Below are 23,348 nucleotides of genomic sequence, written 5' to 3'. Positions count from 1 at the left end.
ATGACATACAGACAGTTATGAACGAATGAAACTGTTTATTTTGATGGCCGTAGCCGTGATAGGGAATTAAGTTAAGCAGCCCTCTCTCCAACGGGGATCGGACCCAGGGTTACATCACCTTCCCATTCGAAAACTAGAAAGTAGGACAAAAGACATGTGTCACATTATGCACCACTGTGATTATCTCACTTATGGAATCATAACATCAACAATGGTGTACACATATGTTGAATTCATTTTCAAATGCTTGATACAGTTAATTGTTATTAACATACCTTCACTTTGGGACACATCACGAATCTTCCTTCCAGGATTGGACGGAGAGGGCTTGCCCACCCATTGCTCTTGTCCACCCTTTGGAGAGGACGGCAGTGGTCCCAAATTGGCGGTTTCACAGGAGCCACAGACTGAATCAATTTGGCTGGCCTCATGCCACCTAAGAAAGAGAGATGCAAGCAGTAAATACCATATCAATCCTCCAAGCACACTTTATCATGCACACACGCAGACTCACCCGTTGTTCCAAGAACAAGCTCTATGTTCAACGTCAATTGCAGAGGAAGCAGATGTTGCTTTCAAGTGGCAGGTGATGTAGAGCTGTTGGAATAATAAAGGGTTTAGATCATTATTAGATGCATTTTTGGTGAATTTGATGTATAACAGAAAAGATGAAATGCTCACCAGTCCACTGTCAGCACCCTGGAACCTGAAGGCCTCCAGCTGGAACTGAAGTTTGTTTTCTGCAGAGCGCAACATGAACCTAGAGTCGGAGCCTGTGAGTCTAGCATCAAGCAAACACCTGCAAGCAAAGACATCATATACATTAACATTAGAGATGGGAAAGAAATGCATTGGTGATAATCAATGCTCACTGTACAGAACAACTTTAATTAAACCATTAAAGTGCCTTACCCATGGTTATCAATGAAGCCATATCTGGGGGTGGAGGAAATGTCAGGGGCCAGAGTAGCTACGCAGCTGTCCACATATATACGGAGGGGCACGTGGAAGAACTGCTTGACGACAGCCTCAATATTGATGGTGTCTCCCAGGAAATATTGGTAGCTTGGCCTCTCATATTTCCAGTCATCTGTGCAATGGTATAATTAAGTGTTTAGTAATGTTGACATGCATATATATTTAAAATACTCAGTTCCACAAAATTAAAACAGATAAATTGTTCCCTTACTCACCAGTCATGAGTTTCAGGGTGAAGTACAGGAATTCCTCTGCCATCTTAACCGCAGAGAATGGGACCCACAGGGGATCAAGAGCAAGGCTGCTCACATTGTGCTTCCTAAAGGATAAATTATGTTTCCTTAGAATGCAGACTGAAGTGATCCTCACATTATTGTGCATATGCTAATAGAATGAGCTAATCAGATTTAGTGAGTCATTTATACTGGATTTGGCCAATTGATAACATATCGGTTAAGGATGTCTATGTGACTCTATGTTAGTTATTTGTTTTTGTCTGTTTATTACCACACCTCTAACTCAAAGTGTACATACCTTGGGTAGTGGCATTCCACAATGACAGCAGCTTGGCTGGTCCTCACCACAGGAGAAGGGCCCAGAGGTCGGGGAATATAGTTCAGAGTGAAGGTGTAGATGAGGGACTCTTCTGTCAACTAAATAAATATTAGAACAAACAGATAGCATTATACATGAACATATTGTACCATAGTTGTAATCAATATTCCTTACAATCTATTTTTCAGTGACTGGCATCTTCATAGTGCTTACCGCTAATGTGCTGAGACAGTCTTGCAGTTCCGCCTCATAGATCAACACTTGAGCACCACTGTCCTCTGCGACAGCACCGCAGTTTCCCAGAGTAAGGTCAGCAGCATTGATGAACTGGCCAATTCCAAACATGTCCTTCTTGACTTCCACATGAGCAATCCTCTCTCTGCACTCGACAGCAACAGTTGCAGCAGCAACAGGGTATCTCAGCTCGAAAGCCACTTCAGGTGTTGGTTCAACCACGGGATCTGCAGGGTATACCCAGCTGATAGGCTTCTCGAACGTCTGCTTTGTCTGTTGGGGCTCATAAGGCACCTGCTTGGGTGGTGTCGCTGGCTTCTGGTATGGTTTTTGAGGTTTGTAACCTGGCCATTGAGCATCACAGACGCTGCCAAAGAAGGCCAGAGCCAAAAGGCACACAGCAGTACACTTCATCACCATGGCTTCACAACAACAAGTGCCTTGCACAATGTACTAGGTGCTGTAGGAAAGATGGCTATGTGCACCTACCTTTATATTCGAGTGAGCATGTTTACTTCCATTACATCCCCACCCCCTTTGTTGGTGATTCGCTATTAGACTTGATGAGAGTAAACCTCTGCCAATGAAATGATTGCGGCTGTTGACTGTAAGCGATAGCTCTCTAATTAGGCATCCTTAGCTGGGTTTAGATTATTCTTTCTTTTGATGCATACAATGTGCCAAGAATGAACAAGCAGTTTTTAGAAATATTATTTAAACACAAAACCATTCATGCACTGACACAAATCATTGTGAAGATAATGTACCAAATAAAATGAAAAATAGCATCATGAGGATCATTTTTATTTTTATTTATTTTATTCATTATGTATTTTTTAAGTTGTTCAGTTGTGAGAAAAGATAAATGACATTGACATGCACTCAGAAAGTAGCGGTCACGGAAAGGTTATGCTGACCCTAGTTTAGGTCTACTTGCCCTCAACATGGCATGTCAAACTCTTTTTTTTTGCCAAAGTACACTTTGTGAAAGGCTGCAAATCAATATGGCTCCAACCAGACTGGGAAGGTATTTGATTTCTGTGAGCGGGCCCAATGTAAACACAAGGGACACAAGTGTATTGATCAAGCTGAATATATCATTTGAAACACATCGGGCCCGACGTCACAAGTATTTTTTTGTTTTCGCCTTGTCTGTTTAAGCGTTATGTATGCATAGAAAAAAAGCCCAAACAATAAAACTATTCGTCGTTACATTGACAATGACAATATCGCCTAACTGTTATGTCAGGACCATGGATAGCGCTGTTTGTTGAACAGCTTATGTCACGGTGGCTCTGCCCGGGGCACTGAATGAAATAACCTTCTCTTTTCTCTGTCAGTGGCCTAACTGAAGTCTCTGGCCAAGGGTTCCTATGATAAATGTGTCATTATTAAAAGTTGATTCAGGTTTTAGAGATTAATCTCTACTCTGCTTTAGTTAAAGATGAAGAGCAAAATAGTTATATTTATCCAAATATTATCTCTAACTATTATCTCAATTTATATCAATTAATCCCAACACCAAAAAATCTCAATTGATCACTACTATAATAATTAAATTAAATACACTAATATATATATATATATATATTACATATCCAGTTATAGCCTAAAAAGAGGACTCTTTAGCGTATTGGAGCAACTGACAATAACACTATTTTGCACACAAAATCACAGCATCTTGATGAAAATGTAGCATATGGAGCTGTCATCATTTATAAAACTATATCTCAGATATCTAAATTAAATTCAGTGTCTTTATTTCAATTATAAAAAAGCAATTTTAACAAGTCTCTAAAGTTGCAAGCAGCGATGAACGGGCCCTCGCACCTATACCTCGCAGTACATTTATGAATGTAGATATGTTCAGACCTGGACTGCCTTCAAACCCAAGTTGCTGGGTTTAACACGTTGGTCACACAAGTGTAGGAAAGACAGACAGAGAAAGTGGAGTGGGTTGTACAATGAACAGAATGTGAGATAATTATAATGTTCATAGCATGTCAATAGAGAAAAAAGAAAATGTTGTGCAGTCAACAATCAAAAAGCAGATGAGTTAATCCCATACTTTCAAAACTGGGAATAGAATAATACATACCTTTTGTTTTTGTTATGAAAGTTATTGCCTCACAAAGGGTTTAAACTATAACGTACAGTTCAGAACAGTATGTGAGGTTTTTCACTTTTTAATTTGTAATCCATACTTGACTTGCTTTGTCCATACATGATCTGTACAAACCTGATGAAAACATGAACAGTGATTATGTGAAGAACAACACAAGAGTCCCAAATAACAACTTTCTCCATATAGGGGCTTGATGTGCATTCATTTGTTTACAGGCGATATCAGAGCAGTTTATGTCTGAGCCTATGGCTTCTTGCTGAGCATTGGTCTGGTTTAATGTTCAGGAACTCAAAGGAGTACTTAATAGTATGCAGTAAGCAATAGATTGCGCTAATTAACTTGGCAATCTCTGAACTCATGTAAGATCTTCTCCTCTACCAGTCGCATTTGAGACTTCCAAACGAAATACATCATGCAAAAGTCCTTTGTCAACAGTCCAACTTGCATTTCTCTCATTATGATGTTGATGGTTTTTCCATTAGCCTGAAGAAATATAAAGACATACACGTCTTAACTGACATAAATGAGTATACTATTCTTCTTCTTCTTCTTCTTCTTCTTCTTCTTCTTCTTCTTCTTCTTCTTCTTCTTCTTCTTCTTCTTCTTCTATATAATCTTTGACCTAAAGTCTTATGACTTTGCTGTTTTAGAGAGCTTGCAAGTCTTATTAAACAGTCCTGTGCATCACCCCATTGTAATGTGAAGAGACAATACTTCATGTTTCATGTTACTATGTTACATTTCAACGTAAAACAAGTGAATGTGGTAAATGTGTTATTACAATGTATTACATCACACATCCAGATTATGTCAAAAATATTCCTCTGAAAGATAGCAAGGAAGACCAAGTATGTAACTTTTAGTAATTCTAATACTACGTCAATTTCTCTATGGTGCTCATTGTATTGTGATACTTCTGTATATAGTTTGAGTTACAAGGTATTCAACATGGAAAGACTTGCCATATACCCAGAGCCCGCCTGCTTACTCTAACCTCTTTAATTATTCTCTAAACTGGACCAATTGGGATGCTACTGTAGGTAGTTCTGAATACTTCTCAATCCCATTTGATGTTTTTGTCCAGGTCTGCATTTTCAGTAATGGTAAGTACAGAAGAGCTATTTGTTCTGTCCTGCTGCACAAATACAGCCTGACCTGCACATTGTAGGTCATACTGTTCTTTTTTGGAAATTGCATAAACAAGCTGGAATTTCTTTCATTTAGGATCAATAACAATCTTTGAGCTCTTGCAAGCATGTATTACATACAAATCAATAAATATTTGTCTTTATAGAATAAGAAGTTTACTATTATCTGTACTGTTATATTCTCCTGATGCAATATTTCTGAAATTCCTTTAATTTGTTATCTGCTCTCTCTTTTTTTGGCATTAGCTCTAATCTCTTCAGTGCATCACCACAGACCAAACAGTAACTGGAGCATTTGATTGGCAGTTGAGGGCAACAAATAGGGTGCGGGTCATCAACAAGTCAACATGCCCAATACCTTATAAAAGTCAGCAAATTCACACTACAGTTTTCACAGCATCTGGTGTTCTAGGTGAATCAGTGTGCTGTGGAACCATGGCAATGAAGTTGATTTGTGGTTGTCTTCTGGCAGTTGTCTTGCTTGGCTGTCTGGCTGATGCTCAGTATCAGCCTCAGAAGGCCGAGCAGCCGCCCCAGCAGCCTCCACAGAGGCCCCCGCAGCTTCCACAGAGGCCCCCGACGCTTCCACAGAGGCCCCCGATGCTTCCACAGAGGCCCCCGCAGCTTCCACAGAGGCCCCCGCAGCTTCCACAGAGGCCCCCGCATCCTCCACAGATGCCCCCGCATCCTCCACAGATGCCCCCGCATCCTCCACAGATGCCCCCGCATCCTCCACAGGGGCCTCCACAGGGGCCTCCACAGGGGCCTCCACATGGGCCTCCCCAGGGGCCTCCACGTGGGCCTCCCCAGGGGCCTCCACATGGGCCTCCCCTGGGGCCTCATTATGGGCCTCCACAGGGGCCTCCACATGGGCCTCCCCAGGGGCCTCCATATGGGCCTCCACAGGGGCCTCCACAGGGGCCTCCACAGGGGCCCCCGCAGCTTCAGAAGGACCAGCAGGTCCTGAAGTATCCTAATCAGGGGCAGTTTCAGAAGCCCCAGCAGACCAAGCAGTCCAAGGAGCCCACAACTCCATTTCACACTTGTGAAGTGAGTGATCGCGTCAAGATACAGTGTGGAACTCCTACCGTCACTGCTTCAGATTGTGAGGCTATAAACTGCTGCTTTGATGGACGCATGTGCTATTATGGCAAAGCTGGTAAGCGATTTTCTATTCCTTTCGTAATTAAATGTATATTTACAAGGACAATAGCAAGAGCACTCATCTTTACTTTCAAATGTGTTGTTCACAGTGACTCTTCAGTGCACCAAGGATGCCCAAATGATTGTGGTGGTGGCCAGAGACGCCACCCTACCAAACATCGACTTGGAGTCAGTTAGTTTCCTTGCAGAAGATCCAAGGTGCAATCCTGTGGGCGTCACTTCTGCTTTTGCCATCTACCAGTTCCCCGTCACTGCCTGTGGCACAGTCATGATGGTAATTGTTGGAAATCATTTGACTGTTCAATTTGATTGGTATTGATTTTTGTCTGATAGTTATAAAGACTACACTGTTGATTTACTGTAGGAGGAGCCTGGGGTTCTTATCTATGAGAACAGGATGTCCTCCTTATTTGAAGTCGCTTTGGGACCCTATGGAGTAATTACCAGGGACAGCCACTATGAGTATGTTTTTTCTTTCTTTAACATTGAGTGGTCACAACATAAAAGATTGATACTTCTACTGCTTGGCTAAGGCTTTAAGTTGTCAGACAATTCAGTGCTATCCCATAAACTGACCTTGAAGTCACTACAATGGGTTAGGATTAGTTCCTTGTGATATTTTACAAACTCCACTGGTTTTCTGACTAATTGACATAAACCTTATTTCTTGTCTCTCAGGCTGCTTGTACAGTGTAGATATGTCGGCACCACAGTTCTGGCTATAGTCGTTGAGGTTGGCCTTATTCCACCACCACCCCCAGTTGCAGCTCCTGGACCTCTGCGTGTGGAGCTGAGGCTGGGCAACGGACAGTGTTCTTCCAAGGGTTGCATGGAAGGTTAGTATGGAGGATATATGTTGTGCAGTTTATTTCATTTTGCCTTGAATGTGTCAGCACACAATCTTTCTGCCTGATCAGAGGACATCGCCTACAACTCCTTTTACGTGGATTCTGACTACCCCGTCACAAAGGTGCTCAGGGATCCTGTGTACGTTGAAGTCCGAATGCTGGAGAGGACTGATCCCAACCTTGTCTTGACTCTTGGAAGATGTTGGGCAACTTCTAACCCGTACCCTCATAGTTTTCCTCAGTGGGACTTGCTGATTGATGGGTAAGAGTAACTGAAAACGGAAATAGTGATTTATTACAGTTTTTTTTATGTTATACTCAGTCCTTATTCCACACTCTCTCTTCTTGCCACAGCTGCCCATACAGTGATGACCGTTACCGTACTACCTGTCTCCATGTGGATGCCTCCGCAGATGTATTGTACCCAACCCACTACAAACGTTTTGTTTTCAAGATGTTCACATTTGTAGCTTCTGAAGTTCCCCAGAATCCAGGCAAGGGAATTGCTGCAGATTATGGCAAGGGAGGTGGTGCAAATCCACCGATTATGGCTCCTCTCAACGAAAAGGTATAGGATCCAGCTATCGAAGAAAGGTTTTTAGCTTAGTTTAGTTTTCATATTATTTTCATATCAATGTATCTAATTATTTTCAAACAATACATTTGTTGTTTACCAGGTGTATATCCACTGCGACACAGCTGTGTGCCAACCCACCCTTGGAAATTCTTGTGAACCCAGGTGCTTCAGGAAGAGTAAGTAGTATGGTTTATACATTGATGATATATACACCAGTAATATAGTGTTAGTCTGTTGCCCATGTTTTTGACTAAAATGAATCCAGGGAGCTAAATAGATTGTGCTTTTCAATCGTTATACAGGAAAAGCACGGTTTGTGGTATAGAAATCTGTAAAAACTTTTAACTGAACATATTCATACCAAAAGGTAAATTATGTGCATTATCTTGTGTCTTTACCTAATGTCTGACAGTAACTGACCATTGCCATTTATTGTACACAGGGAGAGACGTCGCTGCTTCAGGCCTGAAGAGCACCAGAGTTGAGACCACCTTGGTTAGCAGTAACGAGGTTGTCATGATCAACTAAAGCAGTAATAACATGCAGACAGAACTTTATCATGAAATCTCTGTTCCAGATGCTTACTAGAAAAGTTTCAAATAAATCTCTAAATTGCTAAATTATATGATCTTGTTTTATAAAATGTCATTCACATACATATTTTATTTGTGACCTCACAGAGGTAGCCTAAAAGCTAATACAATTATTGTAGAAAATACATGAATATGCTTCAGCATGAAGTTATTGATATCCAGAAGATCAGATCAGATGCTGCATTGTGTTCTGAAAGTAATGTTAGGGAACCAAAATAAAAAGACAATTAGTGGCTGTTAAAAGGCTTTCAACCATGTAGTGTTGTCAATTTCACTTTCTGAATGAACTGAAACCAATTATATAAATTAGCTGACTAACCTAACCAGTTACATCTTGCATTAAGCTAATACAACATTATAGCAATTTGTGATTGATTATAATATAGAACTTGCATATAACTCAGACACTGAACTCTTTTAAGACTGGCCTAAAAACCTTTTTATTCAGGAAGGCATTATTTTACCTTGAGTTAATTTATTGTCAGCTATTACATTCTTATTTTTATTTTTATGGGTTGTTAACTATGTTTTAATCGGTTTTATTTGTTTTTATTATATGTGTGGCACTCTGAGATTCTTTTGAAGGAAGAGTGCGATAAAAATGAAATGCATTGTTATTATTATTATTATTATTATTATATCCTGTGCTTTTTCAAAGTCCTTCAAGGACAATGCAAGTGTTCTTTAATGCCTTTGCACATTTAACTACCATGCTATACCAGAAAGCAGTTATGCCTATACAGTGAAACATATATAAATGTGCTTAACAATCCATCACAAAGAACAAAACAAACAGTAGTTTGTATTTATTAATGAATACAGTGATATTTTAAATATAAACTAATAACACATTTTATGAATAAAATACATTTACATAATAGGTGGTTCAATAGTAGTTTCCAGCCTGGGGTTAAGGGCTCCCAAAAGGGGTTTTGATTACAAGGGAAAACATGAAAGAAAAAATATTTTCCATTTGTTTTTAAAACTGGAGGAAAAAAAAAGAGTTTATTATTAATTCAACTCAAAACCTGGAAACGTTCAGAATTTACAATGATCTCGCCTTCTTTCACCATAAAACCACATCTCTTAGTTTACAGTGGTTCTCAAATGGGGGTACGTGTACCCCTGGAGGTACGTGGAGGCACTCCAGGGGGTAAGTGAGATCAAAATAATGAATAAACTATTTTAAATGAGCATCCATTCAAAACATCTTTAAAAAAATGTATTTAATCAATATTCAATCAAATATGTTCATAAACTGAATTGTATATATTGTATATTAAAGACACTGATGGCACAGCTCTGTGTATTACATATTTTTTTCAACCAACAATGCTTTTGCACTGGTTAGGGGGGGGAAGGTTGAGAACCACTGTCTTAGAATATCATAAACATTGATGTAACCTACTCTATAATAGTAGGCCAAAAACACTTCATTTCCCATAAAGCCTTGGGCAGACGGGAAGCTGACGTACAGAATCACCACATCGCAACGACCAATGAGCTTAACATAAGAAGGCGAAATCAAACTGTGATTGGACCTTGAAGGCGCTCGTTCTCCTCAGCGGGTGCAAATCACTTGTTACTGCGCGTGCGACTAGAAACGGCCGCCTGTGTCGTAAAAACCGCCCCTCCCATGAGGCTCAGATCATCCAGCTATGTTTCGCTCCTGCGGCTAGAATAATAACCAGCGAACTGCCGGTGTCAGCGAGTCGCTCGTGCCAGGTCAGACCAACGGTTCCCACTCGACTTCCTTCACGGGAACTCACGATGCAGTCGAGTCGTCACGGCACCACCGGCAGCGGCAGCGGGGGCGGGGCGGACCACCGAGGGCCGCCGGGGCTTTGCAACAACACCCCGACTGCCACGGCAGAAGAAGACGGCGTGGGTCCTCCGGCGGAGAAGACACGTGTGGGAAGCGCGCTCTTCGTTTACGAGAGAAACTCGAGGACCCCGAGTCCCCTGTTTGCGACCAACTGTGACGACGACTCGGAGGCAGAGGCGTTCAAAGATGGGAGAACCGAGGAGGTCGACCGGGACACCAAGGGCAGGGCGTTCACCTGGTGCCGAGACTTCCTGTCAGGGTCCTGGAAGACCGTGAAAGAGGCGGATTTTCAAATCAGCATCGTCAGGTAAATGATGGCATGTTGCAGCTGGAGGCCTACTTCTTCACTTCATCCGTGAAGGGCAACGCTAGATAGGAATAAAGATGTGGCTATCTACATACAGTAGGAACAGTGTGATATGAATAAAAACAGTATGTATATGTGTAACCAATACATTTGTAGTTGTGTATAGAATCATAATCATTTATTGGCCAAGGATTTTGATTCGGTGAAAGGATAATTATTGATATTGCCTAACAATAAACACATAGCCTATATAGAGATAAGATGAGATAGATAATCCTTTATTAGTTAGGATTAAAGCAGCAGTAAACTGCACACAAGAGACACATAGTGAAATTAATTGAACAAGTAATAAAAATAAACAAAACAGTAAATAATCCACAATAGCAGTATTATTTATATATATACAGACAGAATAAAGTGAAGTGATTCAAGTGGCCAAAGTGATTGAAGTGTTAGAACAAAACAAAAGAATACACATTACAATGTAATACAAATAATAAACATAATACATATGCTAAACAACAAACAGATAGCAGTTATTTAGAACAAGTATATATTATAAAATACAAGTAGCAAGTGTATTTTCAATAAGAAAAGACAAGATGTGCAAGGGTGTTTGAAATTGTCCTGGGGATGTGAGAGTCAGATTCAGTGGGGGTCCCGGGCTTTGTTGATGAGCCCGACTGCAGCTGGAGAGAAACTGTTCTTGGGGCGTGAGTTATTGGTGCTGATGGACCGCAGCCTCCTGCCAGAGGGAAGGGACTCGAACAGTTTGTGTCCAGGGTGAGAGCGGTCGGCTACAATCTTACCTGCCCGCTTCAGGGTCCTGGAAGCGAACAAGTCACGGAGGGACAGCAGATTGTAGCCAATGACCCTCTCATGGAGGAACAGAGGATTTACTCAAAGATGATATATATGAATACACACTATAGGTGGGATATATACATGGACAGTATACATATGTATGGGTTGTAAGAACATATACTGAACATGTAGTGGACTCATAGTAGCACTGCCAATTAAGCCGGAGCCAGCAGTCAGTCATGCAAATGATCAGTCACTTGACAACAGATATTTTAGGCCGGATGGCAAAATAGCTGTCTGTGTCACTAAAGGTCTTTTGTGAGGGTTGAAGTCGATGCCGAAGCCATAAACACAACATGAAAGCTTTCTAAGAAAGATCGACTGGTGTTGTGTAACTAATATTTATGACTACAGTCTGTGGGGCCAAATTCACTTTGCTCTGATGAGATAACACTGGTGTTTTTCTTTCGCAGTGGTGGACTGAGTAATCTGCTGTACCTATGTAGTTTGCCTGACCATGTGCCTTCTGTGGGAGAAGAACCTCACCAGGTGCTCCTCAGAGTCTATGGTGCCATCTTACAGGTTGGTCTGTCTAGTGGGGGTCCTCAATAAGTTATCTGAACATAAATATGTGTGGCTGTACATGTTAATTATTATGGGGAGACAATCGTATACCATCATTGTAGTCCATCTATTGTAGCAATGTTATTTTCCTTCACATGGAAGTAAAAACTAAACCAAAAAGAGCATCAAACTGTGTCTGACTGTCTTTTTGTGACGCAGGGAGTGGACTCGCTGGTGTTGGAGAGCGTGATGTTTGCAATTCTGGCGGAACGAACTCTCGGACCAAAACTTTACGGCATCTTCCCTGAAGGACGCTTAGAACAGTACCTTCCGGTATTAATTCACATCTAACTGTTTTGTGTGTGGAGACATCGTGACATATATCCTTGACTTTCATTAGATATAAATTGTTATTTTTTTTTATCGTATACAACATTCAACATTAAGGGTTGAGCTAGATTCTATTGAATACATTTCTTTGTGCTTTGATTACACAGCATCTTCAAAAATAATTCACAAACTCGTTCGTTGCCTATGTAACGGCATCACATACGTGTAGATTTAATGGTCGTAGTGTATTTACGTATCTAGTTCCTAATGTCGCGGAAGCATTTGTATCATCTTTAAATTTAATTTTACAGAATACTCGCATGCGCACGGATCAACTGTCAAATCCAGCCATATCAGCTGAGATTGCCACCAAGTTGGCCCAATTCCATGAAATGAGCATGCCCTTTAACAAAGAGCCTAAGTGGCTCTTTGGGACCATCACAAAGTAAGGACAACCTGAAATCATCTTCTTTCTTTAACTACTACTGCCTGTTTTTTAAATGATTAAATATGCTGTTTATATTTTTTTCCCCTATCAGATACTTGGATCAAGTGATGTCGCTCCATTTTGTGCGTGAAGCACATGTGAAGAAGTACAAGAAGCTGATGAAGTTGGACCTACCTGCTGAACTGGAGAGCCTCCGGTGAGTTGGGGCACAGTTCACAAACGCTGTATATTGCATGGAGTGATTTTATACATATGGTATACATAAAGCCCTAAAGTTGTGGTAGGTACAGTTAAGGAAAGCCTGTAGAATGAAACCTCTAGCATCCTCTCTCTCCTCCTTTCAGTACCTACCAGTGTCAGTGAGAGACAAATCCCTCCTTTTTAAATTTCCAGTCAGTTTCAAAACCACATTGAAGGCATCAGAGCGATCAGAAGTATCAGAACGATGTGTAAACCAAGCGTTTGGTCATATTACCTCCTGTAAGTTACACACTCTTAATGCTGTTCATACTGTATATATTTAGTGTATACACAAAAATGTCCATCTGGACGTTGGAAGGCCACCAAAAGCCAACAAAAAATATTTGATCTAACGTCATGTTCCAGAAGGTCAAAGGAACAGGGAAGGGGAATTGAACGTTACATGTTAAAAGTGTTTGTAGACTTTTTTTTTCTGCCAATGAGGCTACAAAGTAACCCTGAGAACCCGGTTCTGAAAACCAATGTGAGACAACAAATTGAGTACCCTGTTATCTAGCATACGCTCAGCTACGTTCATTTGTATTTATCCAACGTGTTCAAGACATGTAGCGTATTCAAACTAAATGCCAGTTTACAGCGTGAAACGTACCTATGAGACTTAAACATTATGTATATTTATTTGAAAATAACACATACATAAACTATAACCCTTCTTCATGTAGCGAATAAGCCTTATAGTTTGAGATTTGTTCCACACAAAAAATTAATTTAGGAGAGAAGAGAAGCTGCATTTGTTTGTCTCATGGCTAGCCTTTGTCCCAGTGCCTCCACGACTTCAGGCAGTCTGACGTCGACAGCCAACAGAAAATCAGCCTAGTGCTTATTGTCAGTGTTATCTATGAGCACATTTGTTATCTTGTAGATACGCACGCATCACATGCAACGGCCACAGCATGGAAATCCCCTGTCTAATGGCAGCAGTCATCTGAAGACATATCTGTTTCATCATATTCTTTTGCTGACACAATCATTTCGATTTTTTTTCCTCCCCCCAGTTTTAAATAGCACAACACGCTTGTGTCACATTGCCTCTGTGCAGTTAGTATGGTCTAGGTCAGTGATTGTCAACCACTGTGCCGCGGCACACCACTGTGCCGTGACAGATCGTCAGGTGTGGCGTGAGAAAGTTTCCAATTTCACTTAATTGGTCCAAAAAAATATTATTTAGCTGCCGCAAATAATTTTCCATTGTTGAGCGTCTGAGCCTGCAATATAGTGGCTGGCCTAGTAGTTTCCTATAGAACAGGTCTGTAACTTGTTCTGCTATTAAACAAACTAAACGGCCGTATGTTATTGATCGTACACTACAGCTTGTAATTTCTGGGTCGCGTCTACAACTCTTTCCGCCCCGATGCGATGCACACAGGAGAGCACACAGTGGACAGAGAGAGTGGCGAAAAATATGTCGCGTGCTTTCCACAATGGGATTTGCTGCTTTAAGCTATCACTATTTTAAGCTATGAGCTCTCATGTTTAAAGCCCAACAGTTAAGGTATTTGTAGGTCAAGACAAACATCCAACAGGCTGCAGCCTGGCGCTCCATCAATGACGTTTCTGACGTTTCTGAGGCTCTGGAAATATTCTTCCAAAAGCCCGAAAAACACACTCAAGTGACAAAGCCTGCTCACTTTGTGGTCATCATTAAAATAAATGAACACTATGTTTCCTTTAAGTCAGTATTTATCAAACTGGGGCGTATTACAGGTGGGGCGCAAGAGGAAATGCTGATTTTACCGTACGCCGTTAATAGGTCACATGCGCATGTACGACTCGCCGATTCTTGTCATTTCGCCAAAAGCCGATCTTTATGAAATCTCCGTGAGGTTGTCTTTTCTGCTGTTGCATCGCTCAACATGGAGCATGAATTGAGAACGGCTGTATCAAATCTACCTCGTTTTAAAAAGAGTTGTAGAGGAAAGCAGCTCACTGCAGTCACTATTAATGATACAACGTTATGCTCACACATCTGCACTCATTCTGTTTTGCAAAAAAATAGCTTGTTGTTTTCCACAATAAGCTATTTAGTTGTAACTAAATATTAGTTATTTTTTGCACGGATATAACTTTATTTTCATTTTTCTAACAAAGTGATAACACATTTGTTTTTGTCTGATGGAGCAATCTGGTTTAATTGAAAGTGATTTCAATGTTCTATTATTTATAAAAGCACAGATGGAGTCACTAGTACTGTGAAGTATTACTTTGTAGTACTGTGAGGTGCCATGATGTAGTATGTCCGTCAGTCGCTTCCCCCTCCCCCTAAAGCTGTAAACCTAGGGGAAACACTGAATACTGTGACATTCTGTAACTTTTTGGGTTGTTGGTGTGCCGCGGGATTTTTTTATTGTAGAAAATGTGCCGCGGCTCAAAAAAGGTTGAAAAACACTGGTCTAGGTCACGGGTCACTAAACAGGCGGACCGCGGTCCTGGTCCGGACCCAGACGCCGTTGTTTCTGGACCCTGGACCGAAAACCAATTATTATTCCAGAATTATTAACTGTTGATGGATCGCTTCTATTTCACCGGCGCAGCTTTACCTGTCTTTACGGCTCTTGTTCAGAGGTCCTGGAGACACACCAACCAATCACACGCCTTGTAAAGCCTCTCACGTGATCCTATTCGGCCAATCACTTGTGTGTATTCCGTTAAGCCCCGCCCTCAACTCGAGTGATATATTCACACACACGAGCGACAGGAGAGAGACCAGATAGTTGGAAAAAGTACGCGAGTCAGACAAGTTATTTCGCTTGGCGCTGCAAAAATATAAATGTGGACCGCTTAACCAGAGCCTGGACAGACTATTATATGTTTATTATTCCCACAACCAGTTCCAAAGCAGTATGTCTCATGTTCAGCCATATTAAAAGCAGTATTGTGAAGCGCCGCGACGAGACAAGGCACACCTTACGAGACAAGGCACACCTTATGAGACAAGACACATCTTTAGAGCAAACGGACCGACTCGCATCCGAAATTAAGGCAGAGAAAAATAAACCTAAGAGGCCAATATGATCAGGACCCTAACACATTAATTAATATGATCAGAACCCTAACACATGAATTATGATGATCAGAACCCTAACACATGAATTATGATGATCAGAACCCTAACACATGAATTAACTGACCAACAATGATGTGAACAGAGAGGAGAAATGAGCTGAAACAAGTGGTTTCATAATCAGGTAAAGTCCCTGAACACACATTTCTCTTTTTTAGATGACAAGAATATAACATCTCGGCTCTTTTGATTGACATCACTTGACGCCTGAATAAACTGAATTTGAAGCTGCATGACAATTCAGTTAAATTATTTTTTCTAAAATTAAGGACTTTATTTAATTTATTTAGTCACATTATTCAAAAGCTTTCTGTTTTAAATCCAGCCCTTATTTTACTCGAAATAAGAGAAGATAATGTGTATTATTAGAGTATGTATTATTTATTATTATTCCATTTAAATTGGAAATCTGTAATAATAAATATTGTTTAGATGTTGTAAATTGAACTTTATTTAATTTGACAGTCAGTTGTTGACATACAAACGTTAATACAACTGTTGGCTAATTCAATACATATGGCACAAAATCATATAGCACAAATTTGACATTATTGTGATGTTCTGGACCTTTGCATGAGGAAACTCTCTTGAACTGGACCTTGCAGAATTTTAGTTGAATACCCCTGGTCTAGGTTATAGTAACTACACAGATATGAAAGTGAAGATGTCCGAGACTCTGACATCTTCACTTGTATTTTAAAGAATGTCTTTTATTTTGCTCTAATTTCTCATAAACCAGTAATAATAATGCCCTAGTTACACTACCTATGACTGCAACACTGACAATATCGTTCTGTCCTATCCTATTTTCTGTCGTCACCTACTCTGTTCATCTGGCTCTTGTCTCCACAACAGGGAGTTGCTGGCAGCGACTCCATCGCTAGTGGTGTTCTGCCACAATGACGTCCAGGAAGGTAAAAACACATCCTGTCCTGTCGCTGCTCTTGTATCATCATACCTCTAATTTGAGTTGATTGATGAGCCCTCTGGCTTCACTGTCACATTGTTGAGGAGAGCAATATATAAAACAAGTCAAAGAAGGCTGAGGTTTAGGTATTAATAGCAAAAGCTCACATCCACATGCATCATCCTGTGATTGAAAATGTCGGTTAGGTGGCAGCCAGAGATTTAGGTTTCTAATGAATCGGACTGTCCCACAGAACAGGCGAGCACCTGAGCTGAACTCGCACACCAAGAGTATGTGGACACCAGAACATTATACCCTTGTGTGATTGTGATGTATGCACTTATATATCTTATTCCAAAATCATACTCTGCATTATGCTGCTATAACAGTCTCCGCTCGTCTGAAGCTCACCAGCTTTTCCACTGTACAGGCCATTCAAAAGTTCCACACTGGGAAAAACAATTCTTTATTGAACTGGCTTTGTGCATTCGGTATTTGTCATGCTGAAACGGAAACAAAGATATATATGTATGTATATATCATATTATTATTATTATTAATAATAATACATGTTATTTGTTTAGCACTTTAAAGGTTTTAGATACTCAAGGCACTTTACATGGTAAAAACGAACAATAGAAGCATAACTACGTATACAAGAGAGATGACATAACAGTAAGAAACGAAACAAAAACATACTTGACTAACATCACAGTTTAAAAGCACATTGAAATAAAGTTTTAATTGCTGTTTTGAAAGTGGCGAGTGACAGAGTTCCAGAGGGAGGGGGCAGCATACATACATACTTAAATATATATTAATATATGTGTATTTAATATATATACTTGTATTATTTATATATATATATATATATATATGTGTGTGTATATATATATATATATATATATATATATATATATATATATATATATATATATATATATATATATATATATATATATATATATATATATATATATATATATATATATATATACACAATGGTTTTTCCACCTCCTTGTTTTGCCGCTGCAGGTAACATTCTGATGCTGAAAGACGAGGACCACAACTCAACAGATAAACTCATGCTGATCGACTTTGAGTACAGCAGTTACAATTACAGGTAAAGTCTAAACTTTTCGTTTTTAGCGTAGCAAATGAGTTGTACATTGATATCTTTTGTTAAGAAACTAGTGGTTTGGGCTCCAATTGTAGTTTGTGCCCTTGTGTATTAATACAAATACTGTTACATTATTCTTTTGTGTAGGGGTTTTGACTTTGGGAACCATTTCTGTGAGTGGATGTATGACTACACCTATAACCAGTGGCCCTTCTACAAAGCCAGACCAGAGAACTATCCCACCAGAGAGCAGCAGGTCAGTCCAAACCTCTTACAGCTAAAACAAACCAACAGCACCTTCCCCACTTCCAAACCCCTACTTCTGGTTTTCCTTAATAATTACAGTCATGCAGCATCAACAATTGTAACTGTTAAAACAACATAACAGTTCCCAATTTGTTGTATCACTTATATTATCACTGTTTGATTGTAGAGCGGATTTTCCACTCCCTTTAACTGTGATACTCATATTCTATATACTACAGTGTGATTTTTAAACTTAAGATGTTAGTGATTCTTTCTTTGGCCAGTGTGTAAGCAATCGCTGCCCATCTGGAGCATGACCCAGGTAATCTCCTCAGGGACAGATGTGTCAAGTGCTCCACACAGTGCCATCTAATGGTCAAACCTGGTAACGCAATTTTGAGTTCAAGAGATGGCTGAAGCCATTATGTAAATCATAATTTCTCTTTCTGTACATTTAAGTAATGGTTTTGAAAATGTAGTTTGACATTATCTAAAGATAACCAAACTTGGGGTTATTTAGCAATATTCACTGTTGTGTAGGGCAACAGAATGATAACTTACTACATTTATACAATGTGTCACAAATAATTTTGCTTTTTATTTCAGCTTCATTTTATCAGAGGTTATTTGGCAGAGCAGAGAAGACACTCTAACATTACCATGGACCAGACACAGATCGAAGAGGACATGATAATTGAGGCTAACAGGTACAACACAGTGTTCCAATGATTTACAGCAGTGGTATGTGTGCTTAAAATGTATAACAGAATCTATACATCCCTGATTTTGTTATGTCTACGTTATTTTTGTTTTGATTTGTAGGTATGCATTAGCATCGCATTTCCTCTGGGGGCTGTGGTCCATCATTCAAGCAAAGATATCCAAGATTGAGTTTGGGTACATGGTAAGGAGATTTATTTTTATTTTACATGCTATCATTTCAATACACCAGATGATTTTAGTAAACCTTGCCTCATGGTAAACCATATTGTTTTGCAGGACTATGCCATTTGTCGTTTTGATGCCTACTCCAAGCAAAAAAAGCTCTTCTCCGGATCTCCACCATGTTAATCAGAATGTAACGTCTATTTTTTCAACTGTGTTATGCTATTGAAACTCCAGTATTATGCAGCTCTGCTAATGAGAAGCAACGTTGAAAGAAATATAAAACTTAGATTTGAATCCAATGCAGGCAATTCCCTTTTAATGAAGAAACTCTCCCCATAGTGGGGCATTTTGTGAGAGCAGGTACAGCTCTTTAGCATTGAATGTAGTTGAATGAATTGAGAGGCTTGGTCAGTCTGATGGTCGACTATTTTAATACTAGTTGCCAGAGAATTCATCTCTTTAAACTTTCAAGGTCCATTAAAGTTTAGTTAAAAGCTTACCCACATTAAGCAAATGATTGCACAAGGGCTATTTAATACAGTATCACCTTAGTTAACCATACTGTTAATTTATGAGAACAGTCAACGTTATTGGTTCTATTAACTGCACCTTTTACTGTCTGACCATATTTAATTCAGTTTGAATTTTTCCTTTTGTCATTTGTCATTCTTACCTTATTGTATGAGGTAAACTATGTCCATCCAAACTGTGCACATGCATGTAACCATGTCAACCTGAATGGCTTCAATTAAATCCCAAATGAATTAGGATCTGTATTTTAATTGTATTTCATCATGACTTTCTCTTCAGCCTATTTTAATGTGAAGTGGGGTTTGGACATTTTCTGGAAATGTTTTTCTTTCTTTTATTAATTTAGACTGTTTTACACATATTTGACTTGTGACAAGAACCTAGAAGATGAACTGTGTGGCATCAACTACCTGTCCAGTAAAGCTTCTTTCTGTTAACATGTCTCAGTAAGTTTTTCTTCTTGTTTCTCTTTTTTGCACTACAGAGAGATTTAATAGCTAATAAACATATGCTTAGAACCTGTATCTGTGCTGTTCTGTTTTTATTATATACTACGATGTATCTGTCCGTAGAAAGATATTTTCATTTTGTTGAACATAAAGTTACACTCATAACTGCTAACTTGATAGCCCCACGGTGGTGTCAAGAGCAGAGTTTGTTTCATCCCAGAAGGTTGACTGTATGTTCCACCTCCATGTGCCAAAAATAGACCAGCCAGAAAAAAACTGCTGCTCAAAGATCAAGGGACACTTTTGATTCGACTGGATCTGTCTCTGAACAGACAAGATTTAATGTAGCTCCGCACTGCACTATTTTCTTTCATAAACTGTTTCTGTTGGTACGTGGTCTTAATCTTTGCTCTCAGCTGTTTTAACATTTGTGCTGTCCAAGAGCGCGTGACAGTGAGAGCTGCAGCATGCAGAAGGAGACGAGCCAGTGGAACATGGACTAAACTGCTTGTTCGATCTCGATCTTTCCATTGCATTGGTTGCTTGAAATTCTTCAGGGGTCTTGTCTTCCCTTATTTCAAACTCTTACCGTGCCATTCTGAAAGTGTGATTGGAGTGGTGGTTTTGTGAGTGGTGCATTGCATCTTTAAACATTTGGAGTTTAAACAAATCACACAATGCACAGGCAGTGTTAAAACGTTTATAATGTCTAAATTGGGATCCAAACAACAGTCTGACAGTGTGATGAATGCTCTCAGGCAACATTGTGTGATACTATTAGAGTGGATAGGTTTATGGCTGAAACATATTCTTATAAGGATTTGGGGAGCTTTTCCGACAGTCAAAAGTCAGGTAGCCTCCCCAGGTATCACAGATACAGGATCATGCAAAGCCGACTCAGAGTGGGAAGCTAATGAAGCTCTTCGCACATATCACCCTGGAGATGGAGAAGACATCACTGTAACAGTCCAAACGAGCACATGTGCATTCCATGTAAGTAGAAAGCAAAACACAAATATCTCAACAATACAAGGTAATTAAAAAACTAACTCAAGGCTGCAGAAACTTTAGTTTGATAAATCATTTTAAGGTGGATCTAGGGAGACTCGCAGAGTGCAGTGAGTACTTCCGAGCCTTGTCCCAGTCCAGAATGAGAGAGACCTCAGAGAGCCTCATCCACCTGGAACATGTGTCCTCCTCTGCCTTCCACAATCTCCTTGAGTTTTCCTTCCTTGATCAGTTTAAAGTCCCTCAGGAGGAGTTGGGCACACACATCCAGGTATGCACACTATTTGACATGGCATGATTTTGATCAGCGCCGTGATTTCCCACAAAACCATCCTACCATCTCTTGTTTTCTCCCTTTAAAACTCTGGAGGTCAGCAGCTATCTCCTGGCCGAGGCCTTCCTCTCAAAGTGCTTGTCAGTCCTCACAGATAAACTCAGCCCAGGTAACTGTTTGTTTTATCTGAGTCTGGCTCAGGAGATCTGCTGTGTGGAGCTGAAGATGACAGTGCTCACCTACCTTAGTAGAAACCTGCTGGAGCTTCCTCACCTCATCAAGTATGCAGCGCTTACTTATACAGTATATATAGGATTTGCTTCAAAGACAGACTTGACTTTATGTTTCTTTCTTGTCCCTAAAACTGATTCACCCCTCAGGTGTCTGAACAGTGCAGAGAAGGACGAAGTTGTCCACCTCAGGACACAAGGAGACAGACGTCTCTGCAGCCTTAGGAAAGAGAACCTGACTTCTTGGAATGACCCAGAAACAGAACGTGCCCGACATGTCTTCACCCTAAAAGGGTCAGAGGACAGCAGAGATTGGTATCCAGTTACCGAGCTTCCTTTCCGTGCTGATAAGTGGTGCTTCACTGCAGTGGTCCTGTATAACTACCTGTACGTAATAGGAGGCTACCGCCAGCCTGTTAAGAAAGGATGGGAGTTCAAGATGGCTTCCTTCAGGTATAACCCCTTGTCTCATTCGTGGGCCGCCACAGCTCCTCTGCTAAAGGTGAGACAGTCTTCTACCATGTGAATCAAGCAGATGACCAATCTGTCTCTACCAAAATAAAACTTGCCTGGCCTTCCGCAGTCATTTCTTTAAAACTATTGAAAACTGTCACCATCCGTTGCATCCACAGCACAGAAGGCACTTCAGTGCAGTGGCCTGTGAAGGCTGTATTTACGCAGTGGGAGGCTGGTACTTGGACTTGCTGGTGACCCCAGACTCCAACACAGCTCTTTATACAGCTGTAGAATGCTATGATCCATGGGAGGACACATGGAGGTTTGTGTCCTCTATAGTTCAGCTGGTAGATTTTTGGAATGACACTGAAAACACATTTTGTGACTGAATATAATCTCTGCCTATAGGTTTGTCTCCTCACTGCCACTCACTGACTTCCAGTTCACTGTGTCCTTGTCCCATGACGTGCCCCTTGCCACTAGCCTTGGACACTGTCTCTATGTGTTGGGGAGCATCCAGAGGACTGGAGAGAAACTGCTGTTGCAGTACAACACAAGTCAAGGTAAGGTCGAAGGTCACAGTTCACACCATTTTCGAAAACGCAAATCAGGACGTATGACGAATGGTGCTTCTATATTCTCTCTGTCTATTAGACTCGTGGTCTGAACTGTTTCCCACCTTGACCAGAGCCGATGCAGACCTCCCTACTCTTTACTTCCTGGGTGCCACTGACAGGCTGCTTGTGATTGGTGGGAACATCTCAGACAATGTGGTGACATCATTCTGTGTGAAGTCACAAAGATGGGGACAGGTGCGAAAGAGATGTGTTGATAAAAAGAAACAAAAAAAGAAAACAACGCTAATTCTTCACATTTAGCTGAGTTATGTGTATGTGAAGCAGAAAGACGTCTTTCATATTCATGCATAATATGTTTAACCAAAGTAAAAATGGGTTTTCGTCCTCTTTAGGTACACAAGGCTGAGAAAGTGGCATTTGCCGGACAGGGGGCAGTTGTAGGTGAACAGGTTCTGATGCCAAGTATAGAGCATAACACGGTTGCAATGATGGATCTCCAAACCCTCTCCCTCAGAGTTCTTCCTCCTTTACCCATCTCCACCCGCTATGAAGCTGTCTTTTATCTTCACTTTTAACGTTATAACTTTTAAGTCCGCTCTTTTGTTCTTCCGCACACAATTTGTGATTGATTTTTGTGGTGATATGACGATAAACTCTCTCTGGATTACCATTATTTCTTGTGTTTAAAATCCCACTCTGTTAGTTTTGAAGTTTTACGGCAGATTGCAGTTAGACCTATACCTAGAGCACAGAGATAAAAATGATTGAAGAATATTAAGAACTTTAGAACCTAACTTCATTGTATGTTATAACTGTGTTTAACCATGGTTCAGTTTGGA

The 23,348-nt window shown here is 40.4% G+C and overlaps 4 protein-coding genes across 4 annotated transcripts; 3 read left to right on the top strand and 1 right to left on the bottom strand.

The window, feature by feature from the left end:
• Nucleotides 1-71: 71 nt before the first annotated feature.
• LOC306741050 (zona pellucida sperm-binding protein 3-like) lies at nt 72-2,187 on the bottom strand (the record flags this gene model as incomplete). Its single annotated transcript, XM_079223303.1, has 8 exons — nt 72-133; nt 276-436; nt 515-597; nt 682-799; nt 913-1,090; nt 1,194-1,297; nt 1,513-1,631; nt 1,747-2,187. 8 exons carry the CDS (start codon nt 2,185-2,187, stop codon nt 72-74), a joined length of 1,266 nt encoding a protein of 421 aa, XP_079079429.1.
• A 3,288-nt stretch (nt 2,188-5,475) lies between these two features.
• On the top strand, nt 5,476-8,169 carry LOC306741049 (zona pellucida sperm-binding protein 4-like; the record flags this gene model as incomplete). The annotated part of the gene is made up of 8 exons (XM_079223302.1): nt 5,476-6,199; nt 6,294-6,478; nt 6,569-6,666; nt 6,883-7,040; nt 7,122-7,314; nt 7,407-7,620; nt 7,730-7,805; nt 8,072-8,169. 8 exons carry the CDS (start codon nt 5,476-5,478, stop codon nt 8,155-8,157), a joined length of 1,734 nt encoding a protein of 577 aa, XP_079079428.1. The 3' UTR covers nt 8,158-8,169.
• A 1,823-nt stretch (nt 8,170-9,992) lies between these two features.
• Nucleotides 9,993-20,036, top strand: chkb (choline kinase beta; the record flags this gene model as incomplete). The annotated part of the gene is made up of 11 exons (XM_079223301.1): nt 9,993-10,354; nt 11,632-11,740; nt 11,942-12,055; nt 12,364-12,497; nt 12,592-12,696; nt 16,678-16,736; nt 17,765-17,852; nt 17,997-18,105; nt 18,702-18,802; nt 18,918-18,999; nt 19,095-20,036. 11 exons carry the CDS (start codon nt 9,993-9,995, stop codon nt 19,164-19,166), a joined length of 1,335 nt encoding a protein of 444 aa, XP_079079427.1. The 3' UTR covers nt 19,167-20,036.
• Nucleotides 20,037-20,668: 632 nt separating this feature from the next.
• On the top strand, nt 20,669-23,323 carry LOC306741047 (kelch repeat and BTB domain-containing protein 11; the record flags this gene model as incomplete). Its single annotated transcript, XM_079223300.1, has 9 exons — nt 20,669-20,702; nt 20,805-20,956; nt 21,054-21,242; nt 21,342-21,526; nt 21,626-21,977; nt 22,108-22,253; nt 22,340-22,494; nt 22,586-22,743; nt 22,902-23,323. 9 exons carry the CDS (start codon nt 20,669-20,671, stop codon nt 23,082-23,084), a joined length of 1,554 nt encoding a protein of 517 aa, XP_079079426.1. The 3' UTR covers nt 23,085-23,323.
• Nucleotides 23,324-23,348: the final 25 nt, after the last annotated feature.

The sequence above is a fragment of the Taurulus bubalis genome (genome assembly GCF_910589615.1).
Source record: "Taurulus bubalis genome assembly, chromosome: 9".
In the NCBI taxonomy this organism is placed as follows: Eukaryota; Metazoa; Chordata; class Actinopteri; order Perciformes; family Cottidae; genus Taurulus; species Taurulus bubalis.
This window is presented reverse-complemented; position numbering and strand designations above follow the sequence as displayed.